This window comes from Amphibalanus amphitrite, unplaced genomic scaffold (genome assembly GCF_019059575.1).
Source record: "Amphibalanus amphitrite isolate SeventyFive unplaced genomic scaffold, NRLGWU_Aamphi_draft 000030F_arrow, whole genome shotgun sequence".
Lineage (NCBI taxonomy): Eukaryota > Metazoa > Arthropoda > Thecostraca > Balanomorpha > Balanidae > Amphibalanus > Amphibalanus amphitrite.
Window position 1 is genome coordinate 844,011 of NW_024881526.1, and position 27,986 is coordinate 871,996.

Here is a 27,986-nt window from a genome sequence, read left to right on the forward strand (position 1 = left end):
TACCTGCCTCCTCTTGCTAGCTTGCTTGATCTGAGTGAGCGCGGCGCACACAGTCCGCACACAGTCCGCACTCAGTCCGCACACAGTCCGCACACAGTCCGCACACAGTCCGCACAATCCGTTCACACATACCTCGAACAGCTCCTTGTTGTGGTCGATCAGGCTGCGGATCACGTTGATGACGTCGATACGCTCGGTGGCCTGCTGGCTCAGCTCGTTGCCCAGCTGGGCCAGCGAGTGCAGGATGTTAGGCGCGAACAGGGTGGCCAGGTTGTTGCTGTCCATACGGTTGCCGGTGAGCCACTCTCCCGCCGGAGTGCGCCGGTCTGCCGCGCAGTCTGCCACCTTCTTCAGGAAGCAGAGCAGCGCCCACAGCGTGTCCCGGTTGGGCACGGCCAGCAGCTGGATCAGGTGCTGCAGGCAGTCAAACTGCTGCTTCCTGTTTCGGATCTCTACGAGCGGAGGGAGGGGGGGGGGGCATCAATCGGAGACGGGCCTGGAGAAGGGATACAAACTCAAACGATCACTACTGCAGCAGAAGGAATAATATTTCTGGCTGTTGAAGAGGGTTCACAGTCAACGAAGTGTTTTGAGTTGAGGCGCTAGAAAATGCATCCATGCAGTTTTCTTTATGTTGTGTACAAACTTGCATTTAATCACCAACACTCACGGACAACACGTCAGCGCCGGCCGGTTGCACCTGCACTGGCCATGACGCCGCCGTGCCCGATGAACATGCTGGTGACACTCACTCTGTGACGCCAGGAAGGGCTGGTAGAGATCGTGGGGCAGCAGCGGCTCGGGCAGGTCGCGGAAGTACTCCTTGATGAGCGTGGCCACGTCGTGCGGACACAGGTCATCGCTGAGCTTCACGTCTGCGCCGCTGTCAAACTCCTCCCGCAGCTGTGTGAGGAAGAGCAGTGTCAGCAATACACATGCTATTTTTCCATCGAGATAAACTGATCCTCAACTAAATCGAGCATAGCAAATAGCGCATCGATACGAGCACGGATTCTCGGGATCTGGCCACAACCTCCAGGCCAAACACATCGAAAGTGCCTATACTGTACAAACAATCGCCGAAGGCATTAAAGCAAACATTACATCAAAGTTCCTCTTCCCCTCAAGAAGTTTTGTTTTGTTGCCCAGGGTGACAATCGTCGGGCAGACGGCCACCCATCAAGTTTGTCTCGACCCCAACCTCACGATTAGAGTCGTCCTAGCAACCACACTATGTAGAAGTAAGCTGCATGTGAAGTTGTGAAGCTGTGTATTGCATGGTAATGCCAGGAGCGAAGTGGATGGGGTAACAATCTTCCCCGTCTGCTGGCTGTAGCTGAACCGTCCAACCGGCAGCGGAAGAGCGCTCCCAAAATACAGACCGATGCCTCGAGCCGCCACCGGATCCGATCATCGTGAGTCACTGCCGGTGTCTGCTCCGTCTCAGTCGGTCGGATCTAGCAGTGAGTCAGTGATACGGCCATCCCTCTCTCCCTCCTCCTTCTCCTCTCCCTCTCCCTCCGACCGCGCGGTCGGTTGCAGCGCGCCGGCCGGCGTCTGTCTGACATTCAGCTCGTGCTGGCACGGACCCCGACCGGCGGGCGCGGGGCGCGGCCGCACGACCGCGGATTCCGAGCACACTGTGCACCTAGACGGGCCACCGAGCCGCCCCACGACCCGGCACACCCGCTGGGCAGCGGCTGGGGTTGCAGACGGTGGAATGTGAGAGGTAACCGGCGGCAGATGCGGGGTGTTAATGGATCGTCAAGGCGGATCGTGGTGATGTGTGGAGCCGGCGCACTCCCAAAGAATGTCGGTACGTGCTGACCTCTGAATTACGGTCAGGGTTAGGCGTGAGGTCGCTATTGCATGCTAATTTTAGGTGTGCACTGTGCAATAAGCACTGTGCACTATGCAGTGTGTATGTCATAGATACATGAATTGGGGATGAGTGGGACAGTGTCTATTGCACGGTTTCTTGTCTAGTCGTCCATTCAGGTCAGTTGATCAGTTATCCCGTAGCGGTCAGCCAGTCGGTCAGCGGCCAGCCGTCTAAATCTACATGCTTTCATCCCCCTCGTATCCGCCTCAGCCGGTCTCACCTGTCTGGCCCGTTTCTTGCTGCTGCTGACGCGGAAGATGCCGACCGTGTGCAGGCCGTGCGTCTCGATGTGTCGGATACAGGCGGTCACCAGCTGCGGCACCTGGGGCACGTGCGGCTGGAGGGCGGCCTCGGCTCCTGCGCCGCCGCCGTCCGAAGCCAGCGACAGACTGCTGTCCTGCACCGAGCTGCGCTTCTCCATGATGTTCAGAGACTCGCACGAGCCGCTCGTCTGGTGATGGAGGGTACAGACGGGTGGTTAGAATTGGAGGGCGAGCACGTAACGCACAACATAGCAGACATTCTGATGTTTTGACTGCGAAATGCAAACTACTGTCAACAACCTAACATTTTGAGGAAACACACACTTTATGACATTAACAAACATTCATTCACTAATACTTGAACACTGAACAGAGCTTGCATTATTATTCAAACATCAATTACCCACGGTTCGGCCAACTGCTATCGGCTAACCTTACCAGATACCGCTATTTGTCAGTCAGTTCGTCTTGTCAGTTCGTCCGTGTGTCTGCCTTTTACGCGATCTGTCCCAGACTACCCGTCCGTCTATCCGTTCGTTTCCACATTTGTCATTTCATCCCCACATCCGTCTCTGCTATATACATTACATATGTATATGCTCCGTCCGACGCATTAGTAATACCATGGCCCTTTATACCCTTATGATGAGTAATACGCATGCCTATATAGGTACGCGGCACAGATGAAATGCTCTCTCCGGATCCATACTGGGAATGGACGCGATACTACACGCACGCAACACGCACTGCAAGTATAGGTACAGCTCAGGTCCCTGCTCTGATCTGGAAAGTCACTCAGTCTTGAAAGCCCTTCTGTCTACGTATTTGTTCTCCAGGACCCAGGTATCATGACATTCTAATTCGACATGAGAGATGTTCCTGTTAGCATGAGCAGCTTGTAAAACACGGTGCCGTGCTGACAAAAGGATGTAAATGCTTTGCACCTGTGACATTGTTTTTACAGTGTCTAAATCAGTTTTGCTGTCTTTGATTATTGACAGTCACAGCTGAAAATTGGAATGCATTTGTTTCCGGATTGGCATATCAAGTGAACAACAGTTTCAGACGGTAAACTAAACATATTAACCCGCGAGTTGCTGGGGGGGGGGGGGGCGTTAAACGCCCCCACTTTTTTCGCCGGGCCATAGCATAAAAACGGCGCGCCGCAGGCGCGCCGAATTTTGGGTACCTGTAGGGAATTGATTGAAGTTTATTGTGACAAAGTTTCAAAAAAATCGGTCGGAAAATTTTTGAGATATCGAGGTTTTAGTGACGTCATGATTTCTGAGTTTTCGACCAAAAACGGCATATGTTCAAAAAATCATATAAAATCACAGAATAGACATATAGACAAGCCGTAAACGCCATTAGACTGCCAATACCATGGAGAATCAAATGGCTATCTTCGATTATTGATTATCGTTCCGAATTTTCCAAAATCTTGAACTGAATCTTGGCAATTTCTCGTGACTTCTTCACGACCATGATACATGAATTTCTTGAATTGAACTTTTTTAGCCAAACACGTACACATATGATAAAATGAATGTCACCATCGTGTTCTACGCCCCAAATTACCCATAAAACATGTGTCACAGGCTGCGAATATCAGTTTTTATTTTCGGGGATATGTGCCTGCCCGGTTGACCTGACCTTGACCCTGACCTATGCTTGACTGACCCCTGCATGGAGCTGACACTCTTGTAGGCCTTATATGATGGATTGTGCACCGTTTTGACAGAGTTTATGACGAGAGGCGCCCATTGCGAAGTCCTGAAGTCCATGCTACTGAAAGCCCGATTTCAGGTGTTTGACCTGACCTTGACCTGACCTGTGACCTCAAAATTCAACTTTAAAGTACTCATCTGAAGCGTCTCGTCGCGTTCTTTCGTTTGCCGCCTCGTGCGTTTCGCTGCGCCTATTGGTTCTCGAGTTATCGGCTGGGGGCGTTTAACGCCCCCCCCCCAGCAAACGGTGGGTGGCGAAATACCCCAGCAACTGCCGGGTTAACGTGCCTTACTACCAGGAAAACATTTGTGTTGTGCCAAGGACAAGGGGTGATTTTCAATTAAAACAGAACTTTGACCGGGGCCGGATAGAGAAAACATATATCGCTAATATCGACAACCACCGCATCCCAAGTGCATAAGTTTGGGTGCATCGTGTGGCGTTGTAGTGGGTGTGGCTGCAACCGCAATATCATCAATCATCATTCAGTGGGTGAAGAACTACAGACGTCAGACAACGTCCTCTATACGCTCTACAATATTCAGAAACCCTCTTCTGGCGCCTTCAACTCTACACTCCGCCGCAAATCTTTAATTCATTCGGCAACAAGTAGAAGAAGGTATTCACTATTCGCCCATAATGCTTATCCGATTTAATGACACATTCCATTATCGCTTATCCCGTTGTTGCCTTTATTTTAATCTTGCATACTGCTTTCTTGGCCTTGGGTATGTTCCGAATATTAAAATGTGTGTACGTCAAGACGGACAAATTCTTTGATAACTTGTGTTTTTCATTAGACATCAAAAGAGTTCTAGTTTAGAGTTCTAGAGAGTTCTAGGGTTAAATAGTGGTTCCATATAGTTTTTTTCTACATTCGTCCTTCACGACATAAGTTTTCAGATGTAACGTTTATCCAATTTTACAGGTCTGTCATACCGTCTTCTTTCTTTGATAGACAGACGCAAGCGTTGTTTTTTTCTCTCTCGCTACGCAAACTTGCGGATGACGTCACAATGCGACCTTGACGCTGCCGCCGGCGCCATCGCCGAAGGGTGTGGTACGTGCGGGGGCGGGGCTGTCGGGGCGGGGGCGGGGGCGGGGGCGGGGCGCTGAGGGCCGCCGGCTGGGCTCCTCGGCCGGCCGCTGGCCGGTGTTTATGTCTCAGCAGCTCGGCGGCGGCGCGGCGGGCACCCGGCCAGCCGCGGCGCGCAGATTCAGGACCGACGCCGCTAAAATAATCCAGCCACCTTCTGCCGCTGGGCGAAAATAGGGCCGCTGCTGGCTGCCGGGCGGCCGCCGAGACCCGCTCAGCTGGCGGACAGTCAGCTGACGCGCCGAGCCGGCGACGCGAGGCGGCCGACCGACCCGCGCCGCCGCCGGCTATTTACAAGCGGCCGCCACTATACGCAACCGAAGTCGTGACGTCACGATAAGGGGCTGGGGCATAATCAGCTGACGGCCCCGTGCTAAAGCAATGGGGCAATATTTTGCCGATCTTTCCCAAGAAAACTGGACCTAGTTAGATAGTTTTAGTAGCTGAATTTAGGACAACGATGTATGATCTATTTTTCTATGAAAAAATATTGCAAAATCTAACAACGCAAAGCACAAAATTTCGTGAAAACCTAATTGGCGGCGAAGTTGACGCAGAAATACAAAACATTTTAGATCAAGAGGTTTAAAATAATGGATTTAAAATAAAAAAGATTTTCAAAATAACTTATATGGTGAATTTTCTCCTTGGCTTTTTACAAATAAAAAAATATTTATCCAGCTCAAACTCAAATATGTCAAACCTTACGCATCAAAATCCTCCCGACGCGGTCACAGTTCGCATCTCAAGGTCATGTATTTGGTGCGTCAAGTTCGCCGCCCGTAACAATATCGCGAAATTCGGTCCTTTCCGCTTTGAAACATAGCATTTTTTGGGCGTAGAAAAATAGAATATACTCAGTTTACCTAGAAACTGGCCCCCAAACTATCTAAGTAGGTCCAGTTTGTTCTAAAAATGCTGATAAAATTTCATCCCATTGCTTTAACACAGGGCCGTCAGCTGATTATGCCCCAGCCACTAGTCATGACGTCACACTTCGGTTGCGTATGGCCCGCTGTCGGACGCGTCAGCGCCGCCGGCGCCGATGACGAGCCGCCGCCGGCGTCATCGGCCGCGCTGGTGACTGCAGCGTCCAGCGCGGCGCGCGGCCCTCCGTGCGACCCGTCGAGCCGACGCTGGCGACTCACCACCATCGTCGCGTCGGTCCCAGATTGCCAACAGGTGATTGGCACGGACGCCGGCGCCCGGCCGACTGTCAGCCCGGCCTGGGTGACGTGCGCCGTCAGATAACGGCCCAAACCCGACACCCCGCGCGGCCCACCTGAATTATTGTGTGAAAAATGTTCTTTGGGTATCGAAAAATCTTAATTTCTTTCTCCGAGAAGCCATTTTCGAGCCGTTTTAATTGGATAAGTTATTTCAGAAGTTTGAAGAACGAGGCGGTCGGCTGACATGTGACTAGTGTCAGACGGTAGGCCGATTCGGTCGCCGATCGCTGACCCTCTCTGGAACCGGCGACACCTCCGATAACGGGTGGCGCCCGCCGCCGAGGGGGGCGCCGAGCGGTGTGCATTCCGCCCTCGGCGGCGATTTAATTTTACCGGACCGGTGCGCGCAGCTCGATTTGTTGGACCTGATACCGAGCGCACTAACGACCTGCTCGTCTATGCCGAAAATGCGGCGAGCTATTCGAGCCGGCGCCCCCCCAAATTACGGAAATCCCGCTGACACGGCGACACGTCAGTCTCTGAGCGCTCCGCGGTGGCCGCGGCCGGTGACAGCAGCGGCGGGGTGGTGCTAGTGCTGCTGGTGGCGATCGGTGGTGCTGGTGGCAGTGGTGATGGGGTAGTGGTGATGGACGATGGTGATTGTGGTACAGCAGTGGCGTTGGTGAGGAAAGTGACGAAGCAAGTGCCATGGTCACCACTAGATGCCATACCGAATGATAAACACTACAATTTGACGGCCAATCTGTGAGGCACAAATAAGAACATCCCCACCTATAGCCGTCTGCTGTCGAGCCTAAAGGATCGGGGCTGGCGAGTAACTCTCTCAATTTCCCGGCTAGTCTGTACACTAAAAAGGAAGGTATTGAATGTTGACACAAAGATCAAGCGCTGGGAGACGAACTAACGTCTGAGAAGAAATATGACTAAAGGAAGGTTGGTGTGTGAACGGATAGGAGGAACGAACGTCTCAGTTCGTTTTCATTGCTATTCCAAGACCAACGCCTTTTGAAAATTCCTACAATTGTCGCAACTACCCGCTGTCATTCCGCCATACGGTCGCATGTTCCGAAGTATCAAGCACCAAGTCCCTGATAAAACCGAAACACTTCCTTTCCATATCTTCCTAAATAGCGTCACATAAAGCGCCACGTCAGGTCATGTTCCTTCCCAGTCACGTCACATCACACCCCTTGGCCACGCCTACGCCCCTCACCTTGTCTCTGATGGCGTCCATTAGGGAGGAGAAGGAGGCGTGGCTGCCGCCGTGGGACGACTTCCTGCTGAGCGGCTCGTCGAGCCGGTCTCGCAGCGGCGAGCCGCCCCGGCCGCGCAGCCGGCGGTCGTTCTCCATGCACGTCTTGAGCGGAATGCCGAATACCAGGCCCTGGGCGTTGTTGTTGTTCCCTGGAGGTCGGTGGGGTCGGTCAGGTTATCTCGGTGCGCTGAGAGGGGCACTGGCAGTGGGCGGGGCCGGATCAGGAGGGGAGGAGAGGGAGGGGGGGGGGCGACCGAGGACGGACGGTCGTCAGTTCACGCACCGCAGAAGAATAGCTCCACTCCGTTGCCGAGCGAGCTGTTTACGCTATTCTCTCGGGAGTGACGTCATGCGTCTGTCAAACAACAGGGACAAACCAAGCACCAGGATAAACAGGGCGCGCCGAGAGAATGCTGGCCCGTGTGCCCCCGTCCCGCCCTGCCACCACTGCTCTCCGACTCTGGCGGGAAGGTCAGAGGGGTGGTTACCTCTGGGTAGGTGGTTGACCTGGTCAAGGCCATCAGTGAGCAGCTGTACACAAGGTTTGCCCATGTTTACGTGTGGGCAAGGCCGGTTCTGAGGTAGCTTGATCGTTGTATTGTATTGTATTGCATTTACGATCATGGGCGATCCACACATGGCGTGGCGATTACTGCCCAGCAAGTGTGATGGCATATCTGTGAGGCCGGACGGTCTGTCTGTGCAGGTGTTCAAGATTTACCTGTGGACCGGCTCGGGTCTGAGGCCGCGCTCGTCAAGGACGGGTGTGTGGGTTACCTATGACCAGGCCGGCTCTGAGGTTGGCCATTTGGTCTGTATCCGCCGACCGACGTCGAACAGGCGGTCTGCTGACAGGTTTATCAGGCTCGCCGGATACCGGCGTCAGGTCGGTCCGGGCCGGCCGCGCGCGCGTGCCGCACTGACACATGACCACCGAACCGTCTGTCATGCTGTCTGACAGTTGGATGTGACTCACGGCACCCGGCTGAATCATGCCAAAGCACTCAGTCTCAAGATGTAAATAAAACAAATGTCATGCGTCAAGATCAAACGCGCCGTTTGGAAATGGCACGGTGCAGTGACAATACGACATCAAAGACAGCTAAACAGACACGGTAATCTGAAATCCGACTTGAAACGACACTTATTCGTCAGTTGTCAAACACAGAAACTTGTGAATCATGGTTGTTCTGCCAGATAAGACTAGTGGCATTCAGAATTCGTATTTTTGTGACACCTATTTATCCAACGTAAGCAAACATGGGGCTAGGCTATGATCATATCTCCACCTTCAACTCCTATAGCTATCACTGTTCCCGTCTTCATGCCACCAGCAGACACCATATCCCCTCTCGCCTCTCCAGCCCGCTCCGCAGTTTCGCCCCAGTCACCGCGCCGGCCCCGTTGTCTATCGCCTGGCGGCCAGACGGGCCGCTTTGCGGTGATGTCGGGGCGTCGCTTCCACCGCGAATTCGCCGGCCTCGGCTGGCAGATCTATAAACCTGCGATCCAAACAGTTTGGAGAGCAGCCGGACCACCCGCCAGCGTCGAGAGCCGGTCGGTGACGTCACGGAGGCACCCTGCCAGCCGCCCGGCCGCCCGCCCGCCGGCGAATTGACTCCAACTTCTGGAAACGGGCCGGCCGGCTCGAAACATGACGACCGGCTGTGCGACGCCCGCATCGGCCCGCGGGGTGGTCCGTCAGAATCTCCAAGTGGAACATGTTCAGGTGTCGGCCCGTCACTCATCTCTTCTCTCTTTCACGCGCAATTCCGTTCGTCATTTCGGTATGACGCCTCTTTCCTCGCCGTCTCTCTCTCTCTCTCTCTCTCTCTCTCTCTCTCTCTCTCTCTCTCTCTCTCTCTCTCTCTCTCTCTCTCTCTCTCTCTCTCTCTCTCTCTCTCTCTCTCTCCCTCTCTCTTTCTTTCTATCTCTCTCCCTCACTCTCTCTCTTTCTCCTCTCCCTTCCTATTTCTCGTTTTTTTTTTTCCCGGCTTCTCTCTTTCATTTTCTTCAATAGGAGTGTGAAGCTCGAAGGTATTTTGATACCACTTGGCCATCTCTTCAACTCTAATCCTTTGCCTCTTTCTCCGCTGTAATGCTCCGATGTCGAACATTTTCTTTTACCACTCTTCGATCGCCTATCGTTACTAATTCCTCAGTTGTCTTTCATGTAACAATTATTTTTGGAAACAATAGCTGAAGGTACTTTTCTGCTTCTTCAGATACTTTTAAATGACATTTTCATCTAATATTTATGAAGCTAGTTCCAGGTCACAGTACCACATCCTTTCAACTGCAATATTCGCAAGACGCACGACACGCACACTCACGTCACAGCGCCGTTTTATGCTCATCACACCGTTCGTTCACCGTCTCACCTTTCTCGTCCCGTTTGGCCGTATCGAAGAAGCCGGTGGTGAGCGGCCTCTTCTTCAGCAGGTAGGGTCTCCGTTTCGGCTTGTGGCCGGCCGTCACGTTGAAGTCTGCCAACAGAGGACAATAAACACTCAGTGTCCTGCGCCGCGGGGTGCCACGGGAATGCGGCAGAGGCGGTGCGGCGCGACGCCAGCGGCTGGAGCAGCTCGGCCGGACAGCTCCGGACAGCACCCAGCCCGTGTCCCCGGCCGGACAGGACAGTGTCCTCCACCGGACAGGACAGTGTCCTCCACCGGACAGCGCTGGCCGCGCCCGACAGTACCCCCGGACGGACAGCGCTGTCCGCGCCCCGGCAGTACACCCAACCGGACAGCGCTGGCCGCCCCCGACAGTGCCCCTGGACGGACAGCGCTGGTCGCGCCCCGACAGTGTCCCCGGGCGCTAACAGCCGCTAAATGTCGCCCGTATCAGGTCACGGTTGCCGCCCAGTCTGAGACCACGCCAAGACCAACGCTAGCGACGCTGAATAATGTCACACTTTAGGAGACTGTATTCTCATTGTTTTGGTGATGCAATGACTGACAAGGTTGAGTTGGTGTCACTGCTGCTGCCTGCTGGCGCTTAGCTTATATTTATGATACAAACTAACTGTATGTAACAGACATGCATGTTTATATTGTGAAATGCTGTTATTTTGGCAACGCCGAAGTTCTTGCAAATAACATTCTGAGCATTTAAGCTCCGGTATACTAACTTAGCCGAGTAAAATAAACGGTTTGATTAAAACTAAACGGTATGTACAATAAAGTCGGTACGGAGCATGTCAAGCTTCAACTGAGGTGCGATCTCACTCGTATCAGTTGTGATGGCGCATTTCATAGCTTTACTTAATAATTAATAACCACTTTAGAGCAATGGCATCCATTTCAACACCTTATTGTTCGTTCATTGCTCCTTGAAATGAGGTAATTGACAAGCAGTATAGGGCAATGCATATGTAGGCTGTAGCTATATCAGCAAATCTAGGCAATACAAATCCTCAATAGCACATAACCTAGAAGCCACCTTGGTCTTTCTGCAAACGCACCTTCAAATATTCATCTTATCCTGGCTCCCATTCAACTTCTACAGTGCCAGTCGCCCATCTCAACGTCCCGGCCATATGCCTGTACTGGTATACTGCGCCGCAAGGCCGCTATGTGATGCGGGATAGTCTAACTGTGTCGATTCGAGCCAGACAGGCCTCGCTGAAGGCTGTGGCACTGTCCCTGGACTTGATGAATTGCTGTTTCTTTGCAATTTTGACAACCGTTAACTCAACTTTGCTGGTATTTACGATGCACCGACTACATTTATAAATGAGTAATTCAGTGGCGTTGTTTTTTCTTATTTACAAACGTATGTGGCATCAACATAAATAATAGTTTAAGGGTTTCAGAATACGCTCTTAGATCTTTTAAATCTTTCTTCTTTCTCTCTCCCTCTTACTCCCTCTTCTTCATTTACCCTCTCCCCTTCCCTTCCCCTTCCCTCCTTCTCGATCTCCCTCCATTCTCTATCTCCCTCCCTCCTTTTCACTATCGTCTATCTCTCACCTTTGGGAATGCGCACAGTGCAGCCGAGGTTGAAGTCAGCCAGCCGCTGCAGGGCCACCTGCTGCACGGCGGCTGCCTCCATCTCCGTCAGCTGCAGGAGTGTGGTGTCGCACAGCGTCACCACCCGGCTCTGGATGTTTACCCACTGGCAGCTGCCCTGAGAACGCCACAGAAGGGATGGAGTCAGTGGTCACGGTCACTATTCACTCACTGGAAGCTGCCCTGAGAACGAGATACACAGCGAGTTAGGTCATACTTCACCTACATAGGAGGCTGCCCTGCAAACGCGATACAGAAGGGATAGGTCACACTTCACCGAATGGATTGGGAGGCTGCCCTAAGAACATGCCACACAGGGGAACCAGTCACACATCACCCACTGGCAGATGCCCTGCAAACGTGCCACACAAAGAGGATAGGTCACACTTCACCCACTGCTGCCCTAAGAACGTAACACACGGTGGACATGGTCGCACATCATCCAATGGCAGAGCTGCCCTGAAAACGCACCAACGTAGAACAGGTCACACTCCACTCACGGACAGCTGCCTTTAAAACGCAGCACAGAGTTGCTAGGTCACACTTGGCCTCAGAGAGCAGAGCAAGGCAACCCACACCTAATGGATGGGCCCTGTGACAGGCGCCGCGACAGCAAACTATGATATGGAAACGAATGTATGGGAAACACAATGCCAACGACAAGCAGCCGCCCGAGCTATTTATGTCGAGTAACTAAGAGGGTGTTTTGCAGCGACGTCATGTGGTCGGAGATGTATTAAATCCATCACTAGTGTGTTTGGAAACACAAGGGGAGTATGCGGGCTGCATACCGTTGGCTGATGCAAGCCGAGTCGGGGTCTCGCTCCTGACAACAAGTGGTATATTTGGCGTCGACGCTAAACGCTCCCACTATTTGGACCATTCGACCGAAACGGATAGCGGTCGGCACGTCGACATCTGACTGAGCCCGAGTCGTTTCTCACGGGCGCCAGTCACGTGTTCAGGTCAGGGGCCACGCCCACATTGCCCATCTTTCACCTCCCTCTGTGGCGAAAAACTCTGACCCGCCAACAGAAAAGACTGGCATTCAGTTACAACGGAACAGTGGACAGGCGACGGGGCTTGGTACCGTGAAACAGATAAACGCATCAATTAAGTAAGTGTCAATAATAAAACACACGGTAAAACATTACCTTGTTTGTAATCGGTTTAGAAAATTATGCACAGGTAGGGCTTATTTTGTTTTGTTTGCGATACATACTTGTGAGTGGCGCACGCTCAAGGTCAAGTCAAGGCAATCAAGGTCAGACACATTTACATAGAAGTGTTTCGTGTAGCTTTTGAGGATTGGTCCAGCCCTCGAATAAGTCTTGCACAGTTTTCAAGTTCGATTTTCTGTTCAGCCGGCACAGCACTTCTGTACTCGGAAGACGTCTCCCTGTCCTATAGCCCCAAAGCCCTGTCGAGAGGCTTACACAAATCAAAAAGTAAAATCAGTCTGGAGGGTTGTTCCATTGGTTGATAAGATTTAGTGCAAATTTTGTAGTCCTGGCAAAGAATCTATTATTGAAGTACTGTTGCTACAGAGACCAAAACAAAAAGGCACCTGCGATATCTTTGATGCATTTCACAAGGCACAGCCCCGAGCCCCATGCTACTAATAGCTTGCTTTGATTCAACAAGCTTATTCATTTGTTACTTACCAAACTAGGACATATTTGTGTTTTGTGCGTTCGTATGTATAACTTGTGTGCGTCTGTTATTTTGTGTTTGGTGTGTGTATGTTTCGTGTATATTTTCTGACAGTCTCGTATCCACTGTGCCGGCTCACTGAGCCGATTCCCAGAGACGTGTATCGCGAGGCGGGGTGTGTTGTTTTGGCCTGGTATATCCATGGGCCATGGATGATACAATAGCGCCTGCTTTCTATGCTTTTTATTTTAGTCACCCATATTTTCTCACCCGGTTTATAAGAATAATCAGAAGACATATTTTGTGAGAAACAACAGCAAGTACTATCAAAACTGTGTTACATATACTGGCAATTTGTTTTCATTGTCCTCTCCTCGGCAGCTGCGGTGGTCACTGAGCACTGAGCAGTGGTGTCCGTTCCGCCCCGTGTGTGGCACCTGTGCCGCCTGCCCTGCACGCCTACCGACACGCGCTGCAGCATATGCGAGCCGCGCGCGTGCCGGGCCGTTAAGCAGGCCAGCCGAGTCAGACCGACCGAGTTGGCATAGTGCGCCCAGCTGCCGGCGCTGCCGCCGCGCCGCCAACAGTCACATGAGATTCCGGCCGCGGAGGTGGCCAGCCGATGCACGCCCACCCCGCCCCCGCCCTCCGGCAAGGCCGCCCGCCTGCCGCCGGTGCCCCCGTGACAACACCCGGCAGGGGGCCCGGCGCCCCAGCGGCGGCCCGAGCAGGGCGAGGCCCTGGCACAACACCGGTATGTCGGTGAGTCAAAAGGGCAACGATATTTTCGATCACGTCTTTGTTCGTGTTGTGCTTAATTTCACAATCCAGCCAACAATGCCAGCGGTGATTTATATTGCTGCCAAGATGAAAAGACTGTTAAAGACAATAATAAGCGCTTCTGGGAAATTCTCGAACTGATGCAAGAATCCTATGCAACCGGTGACGCTTGACGTCCCATGATCGTTCGATGTTCCGATGGTTCCAGCCGCCTGCGGTCGCCAGTCGACAGACTTCAATATATCACCCTCAGCCGCAGACTCATCACCATAGCCAACGCACAGCGAAACCCTCTATCGGCTAATGGGTGCATTGTCTACGAACGAGTCGGCCTGTAGGGCGATCTATCTGGTGAGTAGAACATCCAATGCGATCTACACAGTCGCGCAAGGAAATTGTAACGCCGTGGCTAATGATTCGTGGCAGTTAATTTCCTCGTGCTTGGGCGATTTGGAGGAAGGGTTTGCTGTGCGAATAGATGATCTCTAGGAGGGTAAGCTTCGGCCGGTGTCTGACCGTGACCTGGGCCACTGTTGTGCGCCGACCCGCCCGGCCGGCACCCTGTGACCTGGCACGCGCCCCGCGCCGTCACAGGCGGATGGTGCGCCCCGCGCCGAGCCGGCGGCGGCCGCCACTGTTTGTCTTGGACCGCCGCTCCGACTCCGGGCGAGACGGCGGCTGTAGCGGACGGTTGTGCCGCCCAGGGTTGTATACGAATCAATCAATAGCAATCAATTCAATCACGACAAATTTGGGAAACCAATCAAATCAATCAAGTCAGAGCAGTTTTCGGGAATTGATTCAATCGACTCAAACGCGACAATGAAAGGAATCAATCAACTCAATCAAACGACTCAAACCAAGACATACATTAGGTTTTTTGCCCCACCAACTTGGAAAAGTGTCCATAGCAGTCTGGTGTACCTACCTACCTACCTACCTACAGAAGAATCATAAAAATATTGTCATTTAAAATTATAAATTGCCATGCCATTCAAAGATTCTATGTAATAAGGAAGGATACCTAGTGATGAACAGGTGGATCATGATATTGAGGTTCAATGGGTAGAATTGGAGCAGAAGTTTCATTTAATGGGTGCAAAATAACCCAGTAGTTGACTCGCCCCTTAAAGGGACCCGCCCACCTTAACATTAGATTTGAGTTGAGATAGCCAAAATGGGGTCCCTGGCTCACAATTACCGGTTTCGGCACTCACAACATCGAGAAATGCCTTAAATCGGAAATATTGAATTTCAAAATTGCAGCATTTTGATTCAGAGGGACTAATGCATAGGAATACCCCTCTGAATGTGTGACGTCAGCGCAGATATCTAACGATTTTTAAATGTTTGACTAAAACGTTTTGTAGCACGCGGTGGTATATGCTGCTTTGCGCGCAACAAACGCCGCACTTTCAAATAAACTCGCTAGGAACAGCGGAGATCCCAAAAAGTAAACAAAAGTAAAAGTCTAATATCTTGAAAACCGGTGAATATTTTTCGATGAAATTTGGTAGATATTCGTTTTTGCTCTTTCTGAACCGAGCGACATCACTTTCATGCCAATTCATTAACTTTTTTGAAGGTGGGAGGGTCCCTTTAACCCAAATCACCACCTTTCACCTAAAAGTTGTCAATTTAATTTTGGCCATATTCCAGCTAAGTCATCAGGCCATCTACCCCATGTAAAACCCCTGTCTGTCTCTTATGTGAGTTATGCGGAGCTCTTCTGAAATGAACCCTAAACATAATGAACCTAGCTAGGTTTCATGCCACACTGACACCATATGAAAGTGTTGAAATGTGCTACAAATTTGACTTCATTAGGTATGCTTTAGGAAGACAGCAGGAAAGCAGGTAGGTACCTACTTACCTGCCTAGATGTGTCACTGTCTACCAGCAGTACCAACGAAGGTAGATAGGTTATATGTGAAGAATTCAAAACATTTTATTGCAATGCAATTTGAAACTGTTAGGACTGGGGGATAGGGATGAGGATTAAAAATATATTTTAAAGGAAATGGAGAGGACAGGGACTCTGAAACCACAGGATAGCAGGGAAGGAAGCAGGAACAAAAAAATTAAAACGCGAAAACGGCACGGTGCGACTGCGAAAAAAGCAAAACAAACGTTTTGCCAACAAGAATGCTAAGCTTTTATAAATCCTTATTCTACATCTTTTGATTTTTTGGTAAGATGACGTCATTGATAATCATGCAGTATGGTAGATTATCATAAAATAAATCGGTTGTACAACACCAATTTCGTTTTAATTATTATTTCATTTGAAATAAAACCACTTTATAATATTTGGTAAAATATTTTAAGGAAAATGAAATATATTAAATATGTTATGCTTAGGCTCTCAGGAGAAAAGGATCAACAAATGTTCTGCTGCAAATTAAACAATGCAGCAAATTTAGCGAGACGAAAACGGCGCTTTTGTTTCAGTTATTTTTGTAGGGTTTTGTGGGTTGTTTCTGAGGAGATGTGGAGATGTGAATTATTAATTATTCACACTGTATTAGTATATAGGGCCTTGCACTTTATCATCTGGATTAAAAAAAAACGTTTCCTGGTGAGTGCAGAAAGGTAGGTAGGTGCATTGCCAGGTTCTATCACCAGGATTGGAGCAGTTATTGCAGTTGAAAGTCAAAGTTGGCTGTTCATGTTTAGGCCCTGTTCTTTATTTGGCCATCTACCCCATATTGCAGTTGTGATGACAAGCAGTTTTCAGTGTAGTTTTGTGATCTTTGATGTCATCAATTGGTGTCATCATTTTTTGTCAACTAAAACTTATTTGAACTTTCCATTCAATCGACTCAATCATACGAGTCACTCTAATTTTCGGGAATCAAATCAGTCAACCAGTCGCTAAAGTCAAACGAGTCAGTCAACCAGTCATCTCGAAAAGTCAATCGACTCAATCCAATCAACTCAAAATACGCGTTGAATCAAATCAATCAATTCAATCGACTTGATTGGTATACAACCCTGGTGCCGCCCCCGCCGACACCAACCGGCTCCGACTGTCTGCTCCGTGTGGTGCGGAGTGCGGACCGATCGGCGCGGTCCGGGACTCCTGACGTCCCTCTGCTCTGCCCTCGTACTGCAGCTCGCGATCGGGATCAATCACGTGTCCTTATTAGCAGCTAACCGTATCGATTACCCAGCAGCTAATGACCCAGTGACCTGGCTGCGTTTCTGCTGGCAAACACAGACACACACACGAGACCATTGAGTCACATCGTTTGAAAGAAGAAAACAGCTGCCAGCATTGCTTGTCGCCACATTCCAGAACCGTTGGTCGCGGCGGCGAATGGTGTGCGGCTGAGCGGCGGAGAGAGCGAGCGGAGAACGAGCGAAGCTGGCTGGCGGTGCGTGGCCGGCAGCCCATTTCAGTAGCTCTGTAACAGGAGCGGCGCGGCGCGGTCGCTGGCTTCCGCCGTCGACCGGTAGATTGATAGACAGCTGGGCGGTCGCGCCAGTCGCGCAGACACTTTTTGGCCGCGACGACCACCCGTCCCGCCCCGTAAGCGATATTTTACCGCAAACATCAAACGCCATCTACAAAAGAATGTCACAGTAACGTCTCGCTAAAATTGATGGGCTAGGATGAGCTGGTAACGTTCCACCAGGCACCAATGTGACCTACCGTAAATTGAGAACTCTGCTGCAGGGTACTTGGCCGAGTATAGCAGAAAATGACGTTGTAATCGCGAGTTCTTTGACAACTGCCTTTCATTCGACAGTCAAAAACGACAAGAAACATTATTACAAACGGTACACTTTCCCACATCTGAAATTATTTCCAGTGATAAGACCTTAGTATCCAATAGATAAACCAGTATAACGCCTTTTGGGGCGACTAACGGAGCGAGCGAGAGGGTGGGCCTTGCACGTGCGAAATTTCGAGGGGATACCTCCAACTGACTTGTGCACGGCACCCTACTAACCGGTCTCTAGCGATGTGCCAAATTTGAGCACAATCGGCCCAGCCGTTCTCGAGATCTGGAAGCGGCACCCTGCACGTGCGCACGTGCAGAAAGGGTCCCAACTGACTTGTGCGCGGCACCCTACTAACTGGTCCCTAACCGTGTGCCAAGTTTGAGCGCCATCGGTCCAGCCGTTCTCGAGATCTGGAAACGACCCCTACGTGCGCACGTGCAGCAGCACCCCAACTCTGGCACATGGATATGCAGTGCCTAGTGGGTGCCTACCTACATGCCAACTTTCAGCGCAATCGGCCAAGTAGTTACCGAGACATTGCAACAATTACAAAACTGACACCTCTTCGTTTTGCACGTGGCACGTGCATAAGGGGTCACCCACATGCATCGGGAATAGTCCAATGGTTGGTAGAAGGAATGAAGCTACCCTACAAAAATTACCGCGTGTAAATCGGCCAAGTGGTTGCTGAGATATAAGCCTCGCAAAAGCGTCCGCACGGCCGGCCGGCCGCTCATACTTAGAAATTTCCGTTAATCTAAGGAAAGACTACGCTCGCTTCGCTCGCTCCGCAATAAGGAAACAATGCATATATGAAAAGCATAAACCAGTATAACGCCTTTTGGGGCGACTAACGGAGCGAGCGAGAGGGTGAGCCTTGCACGTGCGCAATTGCGAGGGGGTACCTCCAACTGAGTTGTGCACGGCACCCTACTAACCGGTCTCTAGCGATGTGCCAAATTTGAGCACAATCGGCCCAGCCGTTCTCGAGATCTGGAAGCAACACCCTGCACGTGCGCACGTGCAAAACGGGTCCCGACTGACTTTTGCACGGCACCCTACTAACCGGTCCCTAACTGTGTACCAAATTTGAGCGCAATCGGTCCAGCCGTTCTCAAGATCTGGAATCCACCCCTGCACGTGCGCACGTGCAGCAGCACCCCAACTCTGGCACATGGATATGCAGTGCCTAGTGGGTGCCTACCTACATGCCAACTTTCAGCGCAATTGGCCAAGTAGTTACCGAGATATTGCAACAATTACAAAACTGACACCTCTTCGTTTTGCACGTGGCACGTGCATAAGGGGTCACCCACATGCATCGGGAATAGTTCAATACTTGGTAGAAGGAATGAAACTGCCCTACAAAAATTACCGCATGTAAATCGGTCAAGTGGTTGCTGAGATATAAGCCTCGCAAAAGCGTCCGCACGGCCGGCCGGCCGGCCGGCCGTTCATACTCAGAAATTTCTGTTAATCTAAGGAAAGACTACGCTCGCTTCGCTCGCTCCGTAATAAGCACATATTTCCACATTGCTGCGACGAAAGAACGGTGGAATATGGTTGCAGGGTGTGCAGCTGTTCCCAATCCTAAAACGTGGGATGCAAAAATATATTTTTGCACCCCTAAAATATGTTCAAAGGGCCCGTTGAACTATTCAATACATTTCCTCCTGATAATTTAATCATCGGGAAACGAATGCCGATGTGGGATCATAGGAAGTGCAGTTACCGTCAGGAGCCCCTCACACTTTGGGACAACCAACACCGGCTTTTAGGGCCCCAGCCACGTTTGGTGTCCTATGGCGCCTCTGAGGGCCCCACGGATGCTCCAGGGGCCATGCTACGGTCCAGCACCCAATACACTCTGAACCCTTATTACAGCTCTGAGGGCCTCCACAACGGTCTCTGACGGCCTTCACTACGACCTCTAGGCCCCACGACGACCTCTGAGGGCCCTCATGACAATAGCTGAGGGCCCAACGCAGGCTCCAGAGACCACCCCGGTCTCTGAGGGCCCCCACGACGGCCTTTAGGACCTAACGTAGGCTTCAAGGGCCCCGCTGGTCTCTGAGGGAGGCCTCGGAGGGCCCAAAAACCACGGCGGACCCATGGAGGCTCCAGGAGCCACGCTGGCCTGTGAGGGCCCCCTCACAGGCCATATTTTCTGAGGACTCTCACTCACGACGGCCCCCAGGGACTCAACGCACTTCCAAGGGACCACACTGGGCTCTAATAGTCAGGGGAAGGAGGCCCAATTTTGGGCCGAATAACGCAAAATTGGGTAGAGCTTAGCAAAGGGTGGTTTCTGGGACAAAAATGACCGCTGAACCCGAATCTGACCGGTGCGCACCTCCAACTGATGCTGCACCACTTCCAGAGCACGTGCAACTGCGTGGTTCTTCTTTTTTGAAGAATGGTACCCTTTTTATATATTTTAAAATAAAATAAGTCGTGTAGTTGTGATGTATTCCAAAACTTTAATATTATAGTCAAAATTCATTGCATTAATGAAAATTCTGGTTAACGCATATCGCACACAATCTGTGACGTCACTGTGACGTCATTTATTCGTAAACTGACGGGAAAATGAGGTGTGACAACAAAACATTTAACTTTATTCACAGGATACGCTCATTGGCGGGTTTAAAATGCATTGAGCATGCTCAGAAAATATCTCCCCGTTGCAAAAAGTAAAAATCGTCTGGATGGAGGTGCCATTTTGGCCTACAGGGAGCGAGATCCGCGGAGTGTGCGTTTTTACCCCAAATAGTTTTTGTACAATAACTTTTGATACAGTGCTTGCATGTCGTCCATTTTACCATCGTTGTGATTCTCTCACCGAGACGCATCGAATGGTATGCAAATTGGCTTCGATTGGTTAAGATTATATTTTACCGCAGTTCATGGCCTCAGGTCGATTATCATGCCAGTGAAGGTTATGACCTGACTGGAAATGGTCATGTAGTTTACCAATCGCTTTGGATTATCAAGATAACCGCATGGAAAATGCTTTCGTTGTTCTTATCATAGAGATCTTATATACATATATATATGATCTCTATGGTTTTATGGTTGTATATAAGATCTCGATGGTTCTTATGTGGTTTGATCAGAAGTTATAGCTGAACAATTGCTGATAACGTTTTCAGGACGTAACATGACAAAATTCAAAGGTAGGTATAGAAGTCGTTCATATATGTATTGGCGCCGCAAAGCATTCGTAAAGCATGCAGTATGCTTGCGAGATTGTAGAATTAGATGTGTGCTTAACAGGCGTAGTTTTAGTTTATTACGTTGGCACCTACGTACAAAGTAATAAACTAAATATGCCCTAATAAGGTTGTACCTAGTAAGGTGGGTGTAAATTTCGTCACAGAGGGTTTCACATGTGTTATGTCCCAAGTTCTTATCAATGTCTTGTGGTTATTCATGTTCTTAGACGTCACATACCCGAGCATTGAAGAACACGTAACAACTAACCGAAGAGAATTTGATTCTGGTTGGTTGTATTTACTTCTGGTAAATATACACACACACGCACAGGCGAACACACATAATGTAGCACGGTTACTATCAGGAGGCGTTCGGTTGCCGGCCGCAGGCACGGTGACTCTGTGCACACTGGGCGGCGGCCTTCGCCCAGGACGTCTGCCTCGTCCATCTAGCGGACCGTCCCATCCTGTACAGTACATGGCACACGCACATAGGTAGTATCCCGAGTGCTTGGAACAGCCGATAAATTGTACGACGCCAACCAGCCGGTACGTGAAGTCGCCGGCCAGGTCGACGGAGCAGAGCGACTCGTCGTTCTCGACGCAGGACTCGGATAGATGCGCCTGTTCCGATGCGTCAGCCGGCTCTCCCTTCTTCTTCTTCCGCCCACTGCCGGCCGTGCCCTAGGGCGCGGCAGACCGGGGCTGACCCACAGGTGGCGTGGTCCGCCCCACTCGGTCGAGGAACTCCGTGACGTATTTAGCCGGCCCCGAGAGCACATCCTAGAGGGTGGGGAGCGGCCCTCAGAGCCGGGTTCGCGTTCTTGCGCGGCCGGGCACTCGCATAGCAGGTGCGCGACCGTGTCTTCTTCGCCGCACTGTCCGCAGAGAGAGCTGGAGGCCAGGCCAATCCAAACTGGGCCCTGGAAGAGTGTGGCACGGACCAGGGGTGAGCAGCCGCTGCGGATCTGCGAGACAGTGGTCTGTCCCCATCGGTCGAGGTCGTCGTGGCCAGGGGTGTTCTCCAGATGTGGGTGGTGCTTGGAGCGATCGAGGGTGAGCAGGCCGGTTCAGTGTCTGATGGCGGTGCGCGCACAGGCCAGGTCAACCGGGATCCGACGCTGGTCGCCTGACGTCGCCGCGATGTTTGCTAGGCGGTCCGCTTCTTCATTACCCTTGACCCCCGCGTGGCCCGGGATCCACTGGAGCTCTGCCCCCGGCCGCGGCAGAGTGCAGGAGAGCCAAGATGCCCTGTGTCAGGGCCGATTTCTGCGCTGCCGGGCCTCGGCTGAGCAGTTGGAGACCGGACAGGGAGTCCGAGCAGAGCAGGACAGACCGAATGGCAGCGAGGGATGGCTCCGGCAGTCCCAGGAAACATTTTAACGCCTCCGCCATCGCCGCTAGCTCCGCCTGCATGCTGCTGCATACGACTTCTGCCGGTACGGTACATTCGATCTTGCGCCCCTCACGGTGCAGTTCGAGGAGGGCTCCTCCGCCGCCTTTCTTGGTACCGTCTAGGGCAGAGCCATCAGACCAGATTGTGAGGTCTGGATTTGAGTAAGCGGCCAGGGCCTCCAGGGTTGCAGCCTTCCGTAATTCTGGTGGGTCAGTCCTCTTGGTAGGTTTCGGAAGCTTCAAGCCGAAGTGGACGTTGGTGTTGTATTGCTTCTACGGCGGTTCTCCCTGGTGCAGTGTTAGTGGGGCTACGGGTACTCCATCCAGTCCAGCTTCCTCGCACACCCACTTCCCCACTCGTCGGAAACAGGGTCGATGCTGGAGGCCAGCAACGTCCTCATCTGGCGGCGACGGCGCCGGCACTTCCACCTCCTGGGCTTCCTGTTTCTTCCGCATCCAATGGAGGTGGGCTCTGTACTGCAGTCTAGGTGGCGGTGTCTTATCAATGAGCTTCCGAGCGGGATCGTCCGGAGGGAGTCGCGTCAGGCGTCCATACTCCCGGCCTGCCAGCTCCTTGGCCCGTACTGCCAGCTCCGCCTCTCCCTTCTCCAGCAGCCGCATGCTGGTACTATTCAATCTCTTTTGGACTCAGACGGGTGAGTCGGGAGAGCTCCATATTCAGCTCGTCGTGCCCGTCATCATCAATCTGCAGCTTTGTCTAAAACGGTTCCATGTGTGTTCCAAGAGCATCTGATAGTGTCGAGCCGCATGCATGTTGAAGGTGTCACCAAGCTTCAACTTTATAGGGCAATCACGAATTCATGCTTCTTTGATAGAAATGAATTTTCACTTGCAATGTAGTCCCAAGAAAATGCACTTCACACAAAACAGGTTTACGAGGAGGCATTCGGTTGTCAGATCTTTTTTTTGTAGGTACTGTTTTGTTCCTGCATCGTCTATCGTGTGGTCTCGCTTCGATCTTAGATTGTTTTCCTCAAATATCCAAGATATTTCACTTTCCTACAAAGGTGATTTTTGCCCTTTTTGATAAACCACAGCTGTTTATTTTCTTTCCCAGTCTTCATGACAAGCACAGTTCTGGATCATTTTTTATCGCTACCCAAACGCGCGTAACGACTAGGCTGAACCCACGCTGACTTTCCGTTATTCATTGGAATGGATATTTACTTGAAATAGATAAAAATATACAATTTGAACTATAAATAAGACCAAAGGAACGATATTTAGTCAGTTCAACGCCAACAGCATTCTGATTTAAATGCCGTCGCAGCGCCAGAACACGGTAAAAATGATATAAAAATATCCGGTTTCACGTGATTTATCAATCTGCTGTACTACTTCATCCAGTTTGACCAAATCTGTCAGGTGGTGACTTGGATTGTCACGTTCTCAACGTGACTCACATGTACCTCTACAAAAACGATTTTAGCATAATCCGACTCAGAAATGTTCAAATACCCCGTTTACATGAGTCATTCAGCCTAAACGGAAATATCCGATTAGCCTGGGAACGGAAAAATGCGTTTCGGTGGCCCCGTTTACATGAGCCTTATCGGAAAAATCCGTTCCGGAACGGATAATTCCCTTAACGCCGGCAGCCCGAAAAATACGGATATTTTGCGCATTTTTACATGTCTGGCGCAGCTCCTATCAAGCATTATTTGTGCTTGTTTTAGGCTTAATTTACTTGATTCTTTAAAGTTTTGTATGTAGAATTAGAAATAATCATGGCACAAGCCATTATTTTACTTGTGTGCTGTAAAAGAAGCGTGATTAACTGTCAGAAAGCAAGAAAACAATTGAGGTCTTGGACAACATTGAAGAGCACATCTATATTGAAAGTCTTTTTGGTTTCAGAAAAAGGCTAAGACAGCTCATAATAGTCATAGCTCATCATGATTGACCTCCAGTAAGTTGACAAAATGAAAATGCATGAAAGGATGTGCAGGATGGTGCCACACTTCAGAAAACATTGGTTATTGGTATGAAAGTGGGTGGTGCGGGATTGTGTATACATTTTGGTTGACACATTTGAAGCACTTGAATATTCCAGCATTTTATTTTCATTTTTTGCTTTTAGCTGCTCAGTTCTTCAAAGACAGGGGTCAGATCAGTACTAGGTGAATTGTGTAGTAGATGTGACCTGTGCTGTGCATTGCATTGCTTGACTGTCGAGTGCAACACAGGATCCATCAGTTCCATGTGTTTTATTCATAACAGAAGTTACATCTACTCACCACCAAACTTTGAGACACTATCAGTGCAATTTTCAAAATGCATAGAATAATCCACTCTCAATCACACCAGGTAAGATGTGAAGATGAAGTCCGAGTGGTACCTATGTGGTTTGGTAGGTTGGTTGACCTTGTAGATTGGTAGGAAGTAGTTTGGTATAATAGGTTGTAGGCATGTAGGTGTGTTTGAAGGATGGTAGGTTGAAAGTTAGGTTGGTAGGTAAGGTTAGGTATGATTCTACAAATTCCACAAAACTTGCCAGGTACCTGCTTCCACCATCCGAGATTAACCGAACTTTCAGAGGCCTTTCCACCTCTGAAGAATCTACTTCTTTGGAACAATTATCTAAAAACATTTAAATATTGGTGTACTGGGGGGGGGGGGGGCAGATGGCAGTGTCACTGAGTAAATTTGGCTGTGTGTCTTGTGTATATTTTGGCATGCAGCCAAGTTCCTGTCTCAACCAGCCTGCGTGCCCTGCCGTCTGGTGGCTGTTCGCTGAAGCATAAGTTATTCTGAATCACTGCTAGGAAGTTTGAAGTACCTAGGCAGATAAAATTTTTGGGAGCATGTACTAAAGCAAAATAAATCAAGCATCATATCCAGTGTACCAAGCACTAAATGGCAATACCAAGCTGTTCCAAGTGGCTATAGGGAGCGACTGGCTGGGAAGGCCATGTTGGTGGCCCTGGAATTGAACCCTGATTGTTGAATCTAAGAAATAAGGAAATTACCACTCAACTAGAATGCTTCCCTTTTGAAGCATAGGACGTTCCTCTCAACACTTATGTAGGTACTTCATGAATCTGCCACAATGGCGCGAAATCAGGGGCAAAAAGTGGATTTCATTGTCATTAGACCTACCATTCAACATAAATATGTATTTTGATGTGTAAACTAAAAAATTTCATCTATAAAACATGCATATTCATGTCATTTTCTGCTAGATGCGCAAAAAATCCGTTTAAGCCTGACGTCCTAAACGGATATTTCCCATTAATTCATCGGATATTTCCGTTCCGCGTTATCGTCATTTTTGCGCGCCCAAACCAGTTTACATGAGTCGAAACTTGCGCACTTTTCGCTAAACGGAAATATCCGTTCTAAACGTCATTTTCGCTGACTCATGTAAACGGGGTAATAGATCATGTTTGATTATTTTCCCTTCTCTGATTTGCATACGACGGGAATAAAGTTAAATGCTTTAAGGGCAAGACGACTTTTTCAACTCATTTATAGGTAAATGACTTCACAGTGACGTCATCGGTTGCCCGAACATTGCAAAACTTCAGCTTTCAATTACGCCATGTGTTTTTAGCACAGGGACAAAATCTCAAAACAATATCTCAAATATCAACGACGTTACACTGCAATTCATTAAAAAGGTACCATTCTCCAAAAAAGATGAGCCACGCAGTTGCACGTACTCTGGAAGTGGTGCAACATTAGTTAGAGGTGCGCACCGGTCAGATTCGGGTTCAGCGGTTATTTTTGTCCCAGAAACCACCCTTTGCTAAGCTCTACCCAATTTTGCGTTATTCGGCCCAAAATTGGGCCTCCTTCCCCTGACTATAAGGGACCTGCGACGGTTTTATGCAAAAGTAAGGTCTTTCAAAAATTTTGACTTGTTTTTATCAATGATCAACTTTGAAAAAGTGAAGGGGCTCAAAACTTCCAGACAGGGCCCCCTGCGATTAAGGAGTTCCCTTGTCGAAACTTTGCGCCCCAATCTAAAACACCTTCTGCAGCCTCTGCTGTAACGCAGAGCAGTGTTGTTGCAAGTGGACGCGAACCTCGCTGGTTTCCTAAAAGTCTTTTAGTAGCACTCTGGTTCTGTCTCGAAATGTCTCATAATCAATAATTAGCGAGCACAAATTGAATCGATTGGCTGAGGTGTTCTTTAATTTTCTCTCGCGCGCGTTGAGACAAATTACATTATAAACACTGTTGGATGCTGAAGTCTCGCCAGTTGTTGCCAATTTCCTTCAAAAAATATCTCGAAGCAATCACGGAAAATCGCAATTTAAAAAGTGAATATGTTTAATCTGCTAGTCACATCAGCTTCTACAACCTGTATCAGAACTTGAGAAAATAACGACCGGGATTATCAATTACGTTATCGTCTTTTATTACAGCTGTTAGCTGGTTCAGCTGAACTCCACCATCTATAATGTTCTGATGAACTTATTACGATTCTATAAAGAGTATATCTCTCAAATACATCACATTTTCTGCGCCTCCGTTTCTTTCACCTGCATTAGCTCCACATATCCTCTTTCCAGTTCGCTCGGCCGGAAGGAGCCTCTCTGCCCCCCCCCCCCGCCCATCATGCCACCGCTTGTGACACGGTCACTGTCCAAAGTAAACGGTATCAGGAATGCCGACCGCGCGACACCGCCGATGCGTACCATCTGGCGATGAGCTATTCCGGCGCGCCGGCGGCGTATTTTTGGCGCGCTGAGAAACAATACAAAAACATCGCCTGACCGTCAGAACGCCCCCGGGCAGGGACCGGCCATGACCGGAGCAGGCGCCCGACGAGGTGAAATGGCGGCGACAGCCTATACTGATCCAATGTGAAGAGCACTCAGTTTAAAAACAGACGACGTAATGGCCTGGTTTTCGACTTAGCAAAACGATAGGCTACTACAACAGTCAACAGGGATCAATACAACAACGGCTAAATACAACGAGAGCACAAGAAGATTGGGTCGGTCGGATGCGCCTTGATGCGGTTAGGGTCGGGCTGTCACGAGCTTATATCATTGTTTCAGGTTACCTTACATCTATGATATTGGAATTATTACGCTGAACAAAGGATAGGTATGTTTGGACTACTTGCCGCTCCGTGGCTGCGGCCGCTCCAACTGAATGCCTGAAATGGTATGCTGTGCCGCACGACAGTCGTGTATTGCGGCGCAGCATAGTACATACAACCGGCCGTCGCTGTGAGCTGAAACGACTGTTCAAATCACACAGCCGATTCAGAGGCCCCAATCCAGTTACGGCTAGCCACAAACAGTAGCGGTGGAACACCTTCAATTAAGGGGGGGGGGGGGCACTGCCGACTTTTGGTCCCATTCTTTCCATGCAACGCCCATAGGGCTAATGTTAGAATTCCTAAATCAAAGGGCGGCACGGTGCCCCGGTGCCCTCCCCGTTCCGCCGCCTATGCCCACAAATGCATGACAAGATGTCACAGGAGACCAGGAGGTGGACGGCAATCTTCTTAACCCTCGCCCGCACATGGGGGGGGTGGTTGCCACCCCCCCAGGCAGTCTTTCTGCTCTGCACTCAACATTTTTAGAGCTAGAAGGCTGATTTTTCGTATAGCTGCTCGTCTATCCTTTCTTGATGTCCACTGAAAATTTCAAGTTTCTGTAATTTTTGGTTTCGGAGATATGACCTTGTTTTTCAGGTCATGTCATGACCCAAATGGCCAATTCTCAACATCTAGCGTTTGCCATGGGCCTTGTGAGCTTTTGACACCCTGATTTCGGCCTTTTTTGCCAGTCTTACCTCCCACCTATC

At 50.1% G+C, this 27,986-nt stretch overlaps 1 protein-coding gene across 1 annotated transcript in view; it reads right to left on the reverse strand.

Annotated features, from left to right (window-relative positions):
- The window catches only part of LOC122367034, a 51,359-nt gene that overhangs the window by 16,101 nt on the left and 7,272 nt on the right, over nt 1–27,986 (reverse strand). Inside the window, exons 2-7 of the mRNA XM_043339804.1 lie at nt 11,389–11,545; nt 9,796–9,900; nt 7,373–7,563; nt 2,103–2,333; nt 753–903; nt 133–452 (exon numbers count right to left, since the gene is read on the reverse strand). Of these exons, the coding sequence (XP_043195739.1) occupies nt 133–452; nt 753–903; nt 2,103–2,333; nt 7,373–7,563; nt 9,796–9,900; nt 11,389–11,545 (1,155 nt within the window). The remainder of the gene's footprint in view (nt 1–132; nt 453–752; nt 904–2,102; nt 2,334–7,372; nt 7,564–9,795; nt 9,901–11,388; nt 11,546–27,986) is intronic.